Genomic DNA, 13,266 nt, shown 5'->3' on the forward strand with positions numbered 1-13,266 from the left:
GTGGTCTGCGTGGCCCATGGTGCTTAGTGAGTGGTGGCGCTCGGCAGACCTACTTCTCGTTCCTGGGCTTGGTCCCCATGCATGACTTTCCCGTGGCCTGTGTCCAAGGGCCGGTGGGAAGCTGGTAACAAGCGAAGTACGCGCGAGATAAGTTGAATGAGACCATAGCGGAGTACTATCGGATAAGAGTTCGTCAGTCCCGGTTGGCTTACTTGGTCGAAGCTGTTTTCTCGGTTGGTAAACGCGGGTACTGCGCTTGTGGATAATGACTGCAGGAACTCGACATGCCATGCTACTATGAACAACCTAGATGGACCCTCAAGGGACGGGAGAGCTTGGCTTTTGCTGTAAATGCGAGATATCTCCTCCTCTTTGTGTCATTATTGGACGTGGATGTTGCCCACGTGGATCTGAGGCCCTTCTTGACACAGCTTCTCGCAGGAGAGGGTTCAGGGCATACCAGTCAGCCCATTTACCCATTCCACCACGCTAGCTACGTTCGCCTTAAGCCTCCAAATGGCCACCTCGCTATCGGGATCAAACGAGTTCTAAGCCAAAGGCTTAGACTGGGTCTGAGGATATGATATGTGATACAACAAACAGGTGTGGTTTGGGTGTGTGAGGTTAAAGGGGAATTTTCCGCCGTCGTTCCCTAGTGATAAGGCTACTATTGCGTCCAATATGAATGCTTCTCGATATCGATAACCCGTAGAAGTGGATTATCCAAGGTTAGCGTGGTTCCCAGAGTCTCCTGGACCCGTTATCTGCCAATGTAAACCTTTCGTTACTGTAGCATCAGAGGGGGGATGGATGAAGAACCTCATCTTTGATCCGTTCACCACCCGAGAACATGCGGACTAACCTTGATTGCCGGAAATGTTTTCCTTTCTTTCCACCTCCGCAACCAACCTAGCGCAGATACAGCCACTAACAAATAACTTTCCCTCAGTCGAGCACGACTAGAGAGCGAAAACAACCCGGGCACGAGAGGCTGATAAGGAAAGGGTAGAGGTGCGGGAAAGAAAGCCGACGATTCCGTTGCTTGTAGTTTCTCCATCACCACTAGGCAGACCGTGGCATAACCGACTTCTCTAAATGAACCCGAAGAAATTTAGCGAACATGTGATAGTTCCCTAGTATATGGGAGGAGACTGTAGGCACGCAGGAATTCTCCTCACCCACTCATCCCCATCCACCTTAGCTCGTCCCATAGATAGCGCCTCACCCCCGTATAACGTCACGCCAACTTGAATTTTGAGGCCTCAGATCACGAAACCAGCGCCGAGCAACTGGCAAAAAGAGCAAACCCCATTTTCCAAGACTACAAGACACCAAGGCTGAGCACGAAAGTGCTCGACATACAAGACGGGTAAATACTTTAACAAAACATGGTATTCGCTTTTCTGGCTAAGATTAAGTACATAAACACCCATCTAATCGTCCGCCTCTCTGCCATTTATGGTCCAAGTATCTTCACCGACCAGATAAACCGGCCGAGATCTAGCTTGTCCATGGTAGAGATGTCAAAAAGGGAAAAGCTCATAAGCATATACCCCTTTCTTTCACCTGGCAGCCAGATACCTATAACGGGTAAGATGGTGCTAAGACCAACGACATTTAAGAAAAGATGCTAACTCATGGACAAAAATAAATAGGCTTCCCCAAGTTTAAGTCTCGTCCACACATAGGTCGTCGGTTGAGACGGGCGTGACTGGCAGACCAAACGGCGGGCTGGTCCGGAAATGGACCGACCGTGGGAGGGGAGGCACCTACGCATGAGCTCTGTCGGCTGCGTCCCTAAACGAATGCTTTTTCTTTCCCTTGGGTTGTCATCGCAGCGCGGCAAGAGAAAACTAGCCACACCATGCCGGCCGGTAACAGCAATGTAAAAAAGACAACAAAAACATAACCAGTAGAGTGCCCCAATAAACCGACGTCTAAGCCGAAACCTCTACGCAAAACGCCGTGATGACCGAATGCGGGATGTCACTGGTCGAAAAGCCAGTCACGAAAGATCTGGAGGGTGCCGGGGTGGTGACCGGCCGCCCTAAGGCAGCGGTGTATGTTTACCACCGACGGTTGCCGATAGGCATGGCGTTGGGCCCGTTAGCGCCTTGAGAACGGCCTATCGTAGAATGGTCAGCACCCGTCTTTGACTGAGGTCAGGGATAGAGAGGTACACACTTACCGCCACGGAAACCACCACCGCCGCGGCCACGGTAGCCGCCATATCGGCCGCCACCACCACCTCCACCACCATAGCGAACCATCTCGGCAAGGCGAGGGTCAATGTGCTGCTTGGCCTCCTGGAGAACACCCACCAGGTCCCGAGCCTGCTTGGCATCTACACGTGTGTTAGCGATTTGGCTAGAAAGAGAAACAGATAAAGGAGAGCAAAAGGGGCAGAGAGAACATACTGTCAGTGGTAAAGAAGGTGATGGCTGTGCCCTTCGCGCCGGCACGGCCAGTTCTACCAATGCGGTGGATGTAATCCTCCGAGTTATTGGGGTAGTCATAGTTGAGCACATGGGTAATGTTGCGCACATCTTTGGAACAGGAAGGGCAAAGTGGTTAGCAACAGCGAGCAGCTTAGATGCGTGCAAGCAACGTTCCAGCATGAACGGACGGGCGGATAACACGGATAGCTAAGTATGTTTCGTGATCCTTTCATGACTGTACTTCTCTCCTTGGCAGACGGGCTGTCTGTTGCGGTGAATATGCCGGGGGGAGATACAAAGCTCCAGGTCCTCGGGCCGTTGGGAATCTTGGAGACAATGCTTGATCAGGGTCAAGATGATGCCTACTCTACGCCTGTACCACGGCAAGAAGAAACGGTACAAGAGAAGAAGAATTACGGCGTAGCTCCGGGCACAACGTCCCCACTACGTCACGAATCCAAGACTCCGTTCAGGAGGACCATGCAGACACGAGGTCAGGCAAGTTCGCGCAATCAAGCAAGCCCCTAGACATAAGAGTAAAGCACAGCACACCTCGATGCTGGAAAGTCGCCCAAAAGGGCACGGGGGAGGGGGTAGGGAGGAGGGGCGAGTAAACATACCGATACCACGCGAAGCGACGTCGGTGGCAACCATGATAGGGCTCTTGCCAGTCTTGAATTGGTCCAAGACCCAATCACGCTCGTTTTGCTGCTTGTCTCCGTGGATGGCTAGAAGTGCTTGTTAGCAATGCTGCGCTGCACGTATTACAAATTTGGAGGCAGTAGGAATGAATAAACTTACAAAGCGCGGGCCAGCCGTCCTGGCGGAGGAAGCGAGTGATCTCGTCCGCAACACGCTTGGTGCCTGTGAAGATGAGGATCTTGTTCTGGTTGTCCTTGTCCTCCATGACCTTCTCAAGGTGCTTAATCATCTTGTCGCGCTTCTCGCCCTCCGAGACGACCTCGACAATCTGGGTGATGCGGTGGTTCGCCGCCAAGTCCATGGAACCAATGTTGACCTGGATGAAATCGGTCTGGAAGTCGGACGCCAGAGCGCGGACCTCCTTGGGCCAAGTGGCGGACCACATGCAAGTTTGACGGTCGGGGCGAATCTGGCCAATGATCTTGCGGATTTGAGGCTCGAAACCCATGTCGAGCATGCGGTCGGCCTCGTCCAGGACCAGGTAGGTGACACGGCGGAGGTTAGTCCGGCCAGACTCGAGCATATCGATCAGGCGGCCGGGCGTGGCGATACACACCTCAACACCGCGCTGGAGATCGCGAATCTGGGGACCCTTGGGTACACCGCCGTAAACACAGGTGTTGCGGATCCGGGACGACTTGCCGAACTTGGTGATTTCCTGCTGAATCTGCACAGCCAGCTCACGAGTGGGAGCGAGGACCAGCACGATGGGCCCGTCGCCTTGCGCGAGAAGCGGCTGAGCGTTGATGTGAACGATGGCAGGGAGGCAGTAGGTCAGAGTCTTGCCGGAGCCGGTCTCGGCAATACCAACGACGTCGCGTCCGGAAAGAGCCATGGGCCAGCCCTGAGATTGAATGGCGGTTGGCGCAGGGAAGCCCTGGGCCTTGACCTCGTCCATCACATAGCGGGGGAAACCGGCCTCGTCGAAGGTCTCGACAGGCTTGGGAACGTTGCTACCAGCGACGGTAATGGAGTGGTCGCGGCGGAACTTGTCAACTTCAGCCTGCGAACGGTTGGCAACATTGGGGTGCTCCTCGTAGAACGATTTCTCGAACTTGGGGAGAGAGTCCATGTCCCAGTTCTGCTTCTGCAGACCGGCGCCAAGGTTGGACATGCGGTCACCACCACCCCCACCGCCTCCGTAGCCACCGCCGCCATATCCACCCCCACCGCCACCGTAACCGCCGCCGCCGCCGCCGGAGTAACCGTTGGATCCGCTGTTGGAAGAAGACAAGTTAGCAAGTCTGATAGGGAAGAGCCTAACGCGTGGTGCTGTTGAAGCATGACGGGCGCGTGCCAGATCATTCGTAGACCGCCAAATGGCCTCAAGGTAAACAATAGTAAGATAACTTACGAATAGCCGTTAGAATAACCACCACCTCCACCACCGCCGCTACCGTTGCGGTCGTAGCCTCCACCGCCATATCCACCACCACCGCCACCGCGGGAGCCGTAGCCACCACCGTAAGACATATTCGTGATCACGAGGATGCGAGAACCGAAAAAATGTGTTGAGTCGAGTTGCTGGCGAGCAAAAAAGGATGGATGACGCGCGTTGGAGATGGGGAGTCGCGTTTCAAGACGTTGATGTGGTGAAGAAGTTGGACAAGGAAGGAGCCCAGCGACACTCGAGGTGCAGGAAAATGCGTCGCGAGTCGGCTTTGTATTAAATTATCGTGCTCAAAGTAAATGAGCCGATGTTTATCCCGTGGAGATAGGAAAAGTGTTTTGGGATGGGAGAGGGAGATGTTGGGAGATGAACTTTTTCGTCGAAGCGAAAAAAAAAATCTTTTGGAAGGAACTTGGAGAGGATGGGAACCCAAAGTCGCCTCCTTCAAAAATTCTGGGGCCCTGGACTTGTCTGGCGGTAGGCGGCCTAGCCAGAAAATATTTTTGCAGGCAGGCACCCTGTCGGGTTGGCCGGAAAAAGAAAGCGGTAACCAGATAAAGGCTTGGCGAACTGGTGCCCCAGGCATGAATTTGGTAATATTACAGTTGCAGACGAGCATCGGTACCTTACGGCGTAACACCCCACGATGAGTCCTGTAATATTGACGTCCTCACTCTCACCAAGTAATTACCAGCCCAACCACGCTCAGTTGGAGCAACAATTTTCCAACTCAAAGCGTCAACTCGAGCTGTACATTTCCCAAAATGCAATTTCCATCTACATCTTGTTAGCGAAACGCGAAACAGAATTCGTATCCTCCATGAGGGGCTACCGAAATGATTAACTCACCTTTGTAGCGTGGATAAAGATCTTGACCAACTCCTCAATCCGCGAAGGGCTTTGCAGCAATGCGTGGCGCTCGAGCAGTGCTGTTTCACAATCTCTCGTGTCAGCCCCTGCACTACCTTGTACTCCTCTTTGTGTACTCTCAACAGAGCTACACATTGCTCAGCTTCAGCTCCCACTCACCGGAACCAATCTTGACCGCCGTTACATAGTCCTCAGCCACGTAGTTTTCGATCCACGCCCAGTAGGTATTGCCGTCTCTCTTCGATCGGGGGTCGGCATGGAGTTGCTTGGCGAGGGCGCCGTATCCGAGAAGACAGGGCGCGATGGCAACCTGGAGGCCTAGCCAGTCCTGCGAATGACCAATGTCGAGGACATATCGTGTGTAGGCCGTGCATGCTTGGTGGTTGTCAGGTAACGGCCGGGATTGGGTGTGGAGGGCAAAGGAGGGAGGGAGGGAGCTTACCTGAGTTTTCCGTTGTGTTTTCCATTTCTTCCTTGGAGATGCCGAAGCTCTTGCAGTAGTTGATGTGGAGTTCCATTTCCTTGAAGATATGGGTAACGATAGCGGCGGACTATAGGGTTTGGGGTCAGATTACAGCTTCTTGTGGTAAACATATAAAGGGTGGACTCCTTACCCCTGCAATATCCTTCATGGTGCTGGCCTTGAAAGAGCCGAGTGCGTTGGCCCGCGCAAAATGGATCTACCCACATCAGCATGGCCTTCTAGGTGGTAATCAGCCATAAGCATTGGGAAGAAGAGGTGACATACAAGATAGAGATAGTCTTGTATCAGGTACTGCTTGAACGACTCAAGCGGCAGCGTCCCATCACCCATGGCCAGCACGAACGGGTGGTTGATGAATTCATCCCAGACGGGAGCCACATCGGGGTGTTCGAGGAGGTATTCAACGAAATGCCCCCTAATTACGGTAAGCGGAGCGTCTACCAGGACGAGAACAGCGGGGCCAAAAAGTAGAACGGGGACTGTCACTTACGGCGAAAACGGCAAAGAGTACATGGAGTGGAAGTGATTGAGCGGCCCGCTCCCACCGCCCAGCCCGGGCGCACTCCTGATACCAGCCTGGACATATCGACACCCAGCCTTGACTGCCGCAGGCATATCCATCCCCTTTCCTAGGTTTGACGCAATCGCCGCTGTCACACAGCTCTCCAGTTAGCCAATTCCGTTGAAAACGAAAGAATAAAACAATGAGGAAGAGGGGGATAAACCCACAAGCCAAAGAACACCCCGTCCCATGCGTATCCTTAGACGCGCAATACTCCGTCTCCAACTGCACCACGATTTCCTCTCCCATCTTCGGATCCTCCCCCACCAACACATCCACAACCTTCACCCCATCGTCCCCGAGCCCCTCCATATCCGCCACCCTCCCATCTGCCCGAAAGGGACAGTGCCCGCCTTTGACAAGCACCCAGGGTGGACCAAGCGCGCGGATGGCGCGGGCGGCGGTTTCGAGGTCTTCGACTGTTTTGATGCTGTAGTCAGGAGAGAGGGAGGAGTTTTGCGTGTTGGCGTTGACGTTGCGGAGGAGGAGCAGGGCCTCGGGAACGTTGGGTGTGACGATGGTGGCTAGCGGGAGGAGGCGGGTATGTAGGGCTTGGAGGGCTTCGGGAGGTAGGAGCTGGGCGCCGGTGGTTGCGATCATGACCTGGTAGGGGGTTAGTGAACTGTTTATTTGTGCCAACTGGGATACCACAATATGGGGGGCAAAGCATGTACAGGATCAAGAACGACGGTCGAAACGTTGTGGTGCGTAAGGGCATCGGCAATAGTTTCGATCGTCTCAGTCGAGGCGAGCATGCCTAGACTGGTCAGCACAACTTAGAATCAAAAACTAACTGATATCCCCCTTGCGTGTGCGAGGTGAGTGAGCCTTTACCTGTTTTGACAACATCCACCCCGACGTCTTCTATCACAGCATCGATCTGCTTCCTCAAAAATGTAGGAGGGACTTGATGAATATCATAAACGCCTTTGGTGTTCTGGGCTGTGAGGGCCGTTGTGGCCGTCATGGCGTAGCAGCCATGGGCGGCGATGACTTTTTGGTCTGCCTCGAGGCCGCTGTATCGTTGTGTAAGTTTAAGATTTAATCAACTCAAGGTAGGGGAGCGAAAATGAGGTGTTAATTAATACAAAATTATATAATAAGAAAAAGGATCTCGACGTACGCTCCACCAGAACTGTCAGAGCCCGCGATCACTAATATCCTCGGGGGTATCATTTGGAACACCTGGCTGACACCTAGCTCGTGGTGTTGTTTTGCTGTTGAATAAGAGACAAAACTTGGAGAAACCGCTCCGAGTCGCTCGTTAAAAAGGGAAGCTTGCCCACTTGACGTTACTAAGTTGAGCGGGGACAGTGGGGTTGAATTGGGAAAAGTCTTGTCGTTACGAGCACATTTTGCTCTTTCGACCACAGAACACGTTGCCCGGGATGAGATAGTTGTTATTCTTTTATGTTTAGACTCCTTATTTCGTTGCAGTTTTCCCACCCATAGTCACAGGCTGGCTTGCATGTACATTGTAAATGGACCAAGATGAGCAGCGAAAAGGAGTAAAAAGGGAAAGCCAACTTTGCCTACCACTTGTCCGAGCCTTTAGCCACCAATTCCCATTGAACAACCAAGAAGATAGGAAACCTAGCCCCCCCACCTTGTTGGACTCCTTTTCCCGTAGTTCCCTTATATGCAAGTCCATCTACCAACCTGACTTTCCGTGTTGACGTCCCACGTCCCAGTCAAACACGGCCTGCCTTTTTATACCCTACGAAGACAACCAACGCCGGTATAGCCACTGCCTAGAGGCGCACCAACCAAACCGTTGAGTATCACACGCATTGCCTCGATTCTGAGAGAACCTTGTGGGGCCCAAGAAAAAAATAAAAACCGCGGCTGGCTTCATGGTATCATCGCCGTCTCGCTCCCTCCGTCCTCCACTCTGCCTTGTATTCCCTGTTATGTATCAACCGGTTTACCGCTACCGGCTAAACCCATGTATCACGCCCTGTCTCTTTTGAGAAGTTGTGGTGTTTGCTGGATCACTCAAGCTTCTCTGCCGTTCCGCGTGGTGCTCATCCTCGTCTGAGCTAGATTCGTTGTCATGGCCATCTGCTTGTTTTTTCGCTTGGCCGGGGTTCTTCTGTTCTTCCTTTTCCTCATCGTCTTCGTCTTCGTCTTCGTCGCTATCATCGTCCTCCTCCTCCTCTTCACTTTCTTCACTTTCTTCCTCATCTTTGTCCTTCTCCTCGTTTGGCGGGTGAGTCCCGTTTCTGACCACCTCGGGCGCTATCTTGCTGCCATTTGCCTTGGGAACCGCACCCGGGCTACCCTCCTGGTCCTCCCCATCACTCTCTCCATCTTCACCTTCACTCTCACTTCCATCTTCGCTCTCTTCCAAAACCCTCTCGATTCCTTCGTCTCCCTCATCCTCATCCTCATCCTCGCCATACACCACTGCCCTCAACACACCCTTCTCAAACAGCCCCACAATCATATTCCGATCCGCCAGACGGTAATGATGACACTCCAGCAGCGATAGGACCTTGCGAAACAGCCGTGGCTGCGCAAACCCGGCCGGCGCTCGTTTCGCCGTCCGCTCCGTTTGCCCCAGCATCGGCGTGTTTCCTACTGCCACTGTCACCGCTGATGTTGCTGCTGACGTCGTCACAGCCATCGTCTTGAGCTGCATCAGCTCGGTACGTGCTCTCCGATATAACACCATATTCGACATATCTATGACCAGCTCGAGGATGCGGTGGTTCGTCGGATCTGGGTCGAGTTCCACGCGCGGGGGTAGGAAGGGAAGTGCGGAGGATGATTGCGCTGCTGTATCGGACGGCCCAGCCGCGGCCTCGCGTTCGGCTTCCTCGAGAGCTTTGATGAGGGATTCCGAGCGCGGACGAGACGGTACGGCGGGTAATTTGGTAGTTTCCGTCTTTTGGCTGGCAGGCAACTGGATCGCGGTAACCGGGGCGTGGCGCCAGGGCTGGAGGGAGAAAAGCTGAGACAGGTCTGATGGGATGCACAGGCCGAGCGAGTGGCCGAGGAGACTGGTGTTGGCGTCCCAGCCGTTCTCGGATAGGATCTCGAGACCGTGGATGGAGCGGGAGATGAGGCCGAGTACGAAGAAAGCGGTCCCACGCAAGCTGAGTACCTCGTGGTTTTGGGCGATGCACACAATCTGCTCGACCACATCGCTCGACTCGAGGAACGGTGCGCCCAGTTCCATCGACCCGACGTTGCCCACCGCCCAGAGGCAGCCCTTGACCTTGACCATCATCTCCGGGTCGTCCGACTGCATGCCGTACTCGCGAATGGTGGCGGTGAACTCGTCAAAGTGGCCCTTGTCGCGGAGCAGCTTACACCCTTCCTGGGTGCGGGTAAGCTCGCGGTAAAAGTGCGGTGGGACGTGGTTGTCGGCCTCCATCTCCTGCTGCTCTTCGAACACGCTGATGCGGTTGGTTTGGTCTTCTGGTTGATCCATGAACGACCGCGCAAGGCTCGCCTCAATGACACCGACGTACGAGTCGTTGCGGCCCAGGAACCAGTCGTCCATCTCGTTGCTAATGTAGTCGAGTCCATCGAGATAATGGTACCCGATCGACGTCGAGAGAAACCGTAGAAGCAGCGGCGCGCCAATTTCACCAAGGTGGTCCAACGCTGGCCGACATTCGACGATATACTCGAGGTGGTTCTTTGTGTTGCAGGCTTTCTCCAGGATTTTGACTGCCGTGGCACACACTTCCACTTCAGGGTCATACAGCTGTGTTACGAGCAGCTGGATGGCCCATTTCGAGTCTCCCGGCTCCGGGCCGTGCGGCCCCATGCGCGGGTGCGTGGCGAATTTCCTCAACGCATTCGTCGCATATATCCTGATATCCTTCGTGCCCGCGGTTAAGGCCTTGGAGAGAAGTACCCGCGGGTGGCCCTGGAGCGAGTAGTCAAAGTTGGATAGCATCAGTTTGATGAGATCCGGTCGCTGCTTCAAGTCGAGGATGCGGTACATCATATTGAAGATGCGCCAGCGGTCCAGCATTTGCATCCCCTTGACGTCCGCGCTCAAGACGCCCAGGATGGGGAAATACCCGCCGCAGAGGGTGTCGGCCAAGCGGTCCTTGGAGAACATGGGGTCCTGAGCCGTCAGCCCACTTGTTGGGTCACATTGCGCTAAGCACTCGGCAACCTGGCGCAGAAGCTTGTTGTCGGACAGATACTTGACACCCTCGGGGCTCTGTAGCAGAGCATGCATCAGCGAGCACCCGGTCCGGACGTATTTCTGCGTCGTTCTCGAGCTCTTGATTTCGGAAAATTTGTACTTGAAGGGACGGTAGAAACTCATGATCCGCTTGATGAACTTGGATGCCTTGATGGCCTCTTCGAGCCGTTTCCCGCTAGTGAGCGGCCCTTCGATCAGCCGAGTCATGACCTCCCAGTTCCATTTCGTGTAGTTCGAGCTGTTGAGCACGTTAGACTCAAGAAGCAGCTGGCGGAACGTCCCATCATCGAAATTCGCTGTTGTGGTGGCCTTGGGGTGCTCGTCGAGCCCATTGAGGTCCATATTTTGGTGGACGGAGGGAAGATAAGCGGCAGAGGGCGATGATCGGTAAAGCGTCCTGCTCACGCTGCTAATCTGGTATACTACCCCAGTTGCAGCAAAATGGCCCTCGTCCTTGAGCTTCGCAGCCGAGATGAAGAGGTCTGGAAGTAGCTGTAATTCGCTGCTCCAAGACGGGGGGAGCAGGCGGCTGGATAACTTCAGCACCTCCCCTATCAACAGAGTTGATTTGCGCCGGAGTGTTGCGCTCTCGTTGGTCTGTGTCAGCTCCAAGAGAGCTGGAACAACCCCCGACTTGATAAACACCGCAAGGAGAAGCGCTGTGTAGTGCTCTAAGAAGTTTTGCTCTCCACCATCTTCATCCAGCTCGGACGGGGAGTCCTTGGCAGCCGTGGCAGCGGTAGTAGTGGTCGATTTGAGGTTTGTGACACGGCCGTAGGTCGTGAGTCGACGGCCAGCCAGGAACGAGGTCGCCCATGCCGGTGACTTGATACGCAGCAGGGAGAAGATGAGGTCGATGATGCTCTCACGGATGGGCCCAGCCTGCACAACCATGCTAGTGATCATGGATCTGATGGCACGGAAGTTGTACATGGACAACGTCATGAGCCCGGACCATGTCTTCAACGCAGAGGCCACAGCTTTGACGCTCTGCTTGAGAAACCGTTCATTTGACGAGAGTTCATCTGTGAAGGCCGTGAAAAGGACCTCCAGCTCGTTCCCCGGGCGCAAGTATTGGCGTCGATGTGGTGCATCCAGAAGGTAAAGAAAGGCCATTGTTATGCTCTCCGACGCTTTATAAGACCCGTCTGCTAATGCTTCGTGTAACGCCGCCATGCCCCCGGAAGCAATCAGAAGTTGCGGGTCACGAACGAGGATCTCGGCCAGCGTCTCGAGGCAGATTGGCCGCAGCCTTTCCTCGGGCTCCTCCGCTGCCGCAGCAATTGATCGGACCACAGCTCTCGATATCTCGCGCACACCGTCTTTGACATCCAGAAAGGCGCGCACAAACTTGAGTGCTTGCTCACGTTCGACGTCGGCCTTTCGGTCCTTGATTAAGGACCTACAATGCATGGTTAGCTTACTGAGGACTGAAACAAACACACCTGATACGCGGATGCGTACAACACACACACACACACAATACACGCGCGGACAACTGTGAAGCTCAACTAGGGTGCTTTGGGAAGACCAACCAAGTAACAAGATAATCCGTGTTAAGAGCACGGATTGTCCTGATGGAATTGATGTCTGATATGGCGTAACGAATCATTCTGTACCCCGCAGCGACCACCTCGCGGCTCTCGCTCAGCAACATGGCCTGCATGCGGAAACCAAACACCGACCACTCCAGGTCGTATTTGAGTGTGGGATGCCGCTTGAAGAGATCGACTAGACTGTTGGCACGCGAGACGTAGTAATCCGGCGTCATGCCCTCAACCTCTAGCGCTTGGAGGATTTCAGTGAGGGCAAATGTGGGCGACTCTGTAGGCTCATCGATGTCGGAACCAACACCGCTCCGAGAGGCGCTCGGTGGGGAGCGCACACTACTACCAACGGGAAGAAGGCCCTCATTTCTAGTCCGTGTGGGCGTGGTGGGCGCTGCCTTAACGCGCTGGGCATCCGTGATCTTTTGGCGTAGCTCCTTGATGCGGAGGTTAGACGAGGTTAGCTCGGCTTCGACCCGTTGGCGCTGATCTTTAGTTTGTTTCGCTTTTTTAGAGTTCAGCGCTTCCAGCATATTTTCGCTCCCCTCTTTGATCTTCATCTCGCGGCTCAGAGCCTCGCGCAGATGGGCGATGGTCTTTTCGGGGGTCGGCCCGTCATCCTCGTCTAATTTCTCGAGCGCAGGGAACATGTCGAGGCGTGAACCCGCTCGTGAGACATTGGTCTGGCTGCGCAGCTCAGAGCTGAAGCTGCCCGGCATCGGTGATGGGTTGAGCTGTGCCCCGCGCGAGGCAAAGCTCACTGCGGATGCAGAGAGGTTGCGGGCAGCTCCATTGGGGGCCGGGGCTTGTAGGGCATCGCGCTCGAGACTCGGCCGTGGATTCCCTGGTTGTGGCGGTTGTTGCTGCTGCTGTGCCTGCTGCTGCTGGGGATCGAAGGACCTTTGGGTGGGAGTCGCCGAGGCGCTCAGCATGGTGGACGGCCCGGCCATTTGCCCGCCACGCCCGACGCAGCGGTCGGCACCCTAGATACCCCGGACAGTCCAAGAGTGCTCGGCAACTTCAAGGACCCTCGACGCTCGCCGGGTCGGGGGTATAGTTCGTCGCTCGGCGCATCAACGTCGATCCCTCGGTCCGTCCCGGTGCT

General features: G+C 54.7%; 3 protein-coding genes across 3 annotated transcripts; all 3 read right to left on the minus strand.

Moving 5' to 3' along the window:
- Positions 1-2,066: 2,066 nt before the first annotated feature.
- C8A04DRAFT_25092 (ATP-dependent RNA helicase) lies at positions 2,067-4,613 on the minus strand (the record flags this gene model as incomplete). Its single annotated transcript, XM_062779425.1, has 6 exons — positions 2,067-2,125; positions 2,189-2,344; positions 2,418-2,546; positions 3,059-3,166; positions 3,240-4,357; positions 4,495-4,613. The coding sequence occupies 6 exons, from the start codon at positions 4,611-4,613 to the stop codon at positions 2,067-2,069; spliced, it is 1,689 nt and encodes a 562-aa protein (XP_062640270.1).
- A 655-nt stretch (positions 4,614-5,268) lies between these two features.
- C8A04DRAFT_9314 (Phosphomethylpyrimidine kinase-domain-containing protein) lies at positions 5,269-7,622 on the minus strand (the record flags this gene model as incomplete). Its single annotated transcript, XM_062785441.1, has 11 exons — positions 5,269-5,307; positions 5,380-5,459; positions 5,560-5,775; positions 5,843-5,951; positions 6,015-6,080; positions 6,149-6,299; positions 6,375-6,534; positions 6,614-7,049; positions 7,121-7,203; positions 7,281-7,462; positions 7,570-7,622. The coding sequence occupies 11 exons, from the start codon at positions 7,620-7,622 to the stop codon at positions 5,269-5,271; spliced, it is 1,575 nt and encodes a 524-aa protein (XP_062640271.1).
- A 754-nt stretch (positions 7,623-8,376) lies between these two features.
- Positions 8,377-13,093, minus strand: C8A04DRAFT_25094 (Rapamycin-insensitive companion of mTOR, N-term-domain-containing protein; the record flags this gene model as incomplete). Its single annotated transcript, XM_062779426.1, has 2 exons — positions 8,377-12,016; positions 12,234-13,093. The coding sequence occupies 2 exons, from the start codon at positions 13,091-13,093 to the stop codon at positions 8,377-8,379; spliced, it is 4,500 nt and encodes a 1,499-aa protein (XP_062640272.1).
- Positions 13,094-13,266: the final 173 nt, after the last annotated feature.

This window comes from Dichotomopilus funicola, assembly GCF_033296635.1.
Source record: "Dichotomopilus funicola strain CBS 141.50 unplaced genomic scaffold C8A04scaffold_5, whole genome shotgun sequence".
Lineage (NCBI taxonomy): Eukaryota > Fungi > Ascomycota > Sordariomycetes > Sordariales > Chaetomiaceae > Dichotomopilus > Dichotomopilus funicola.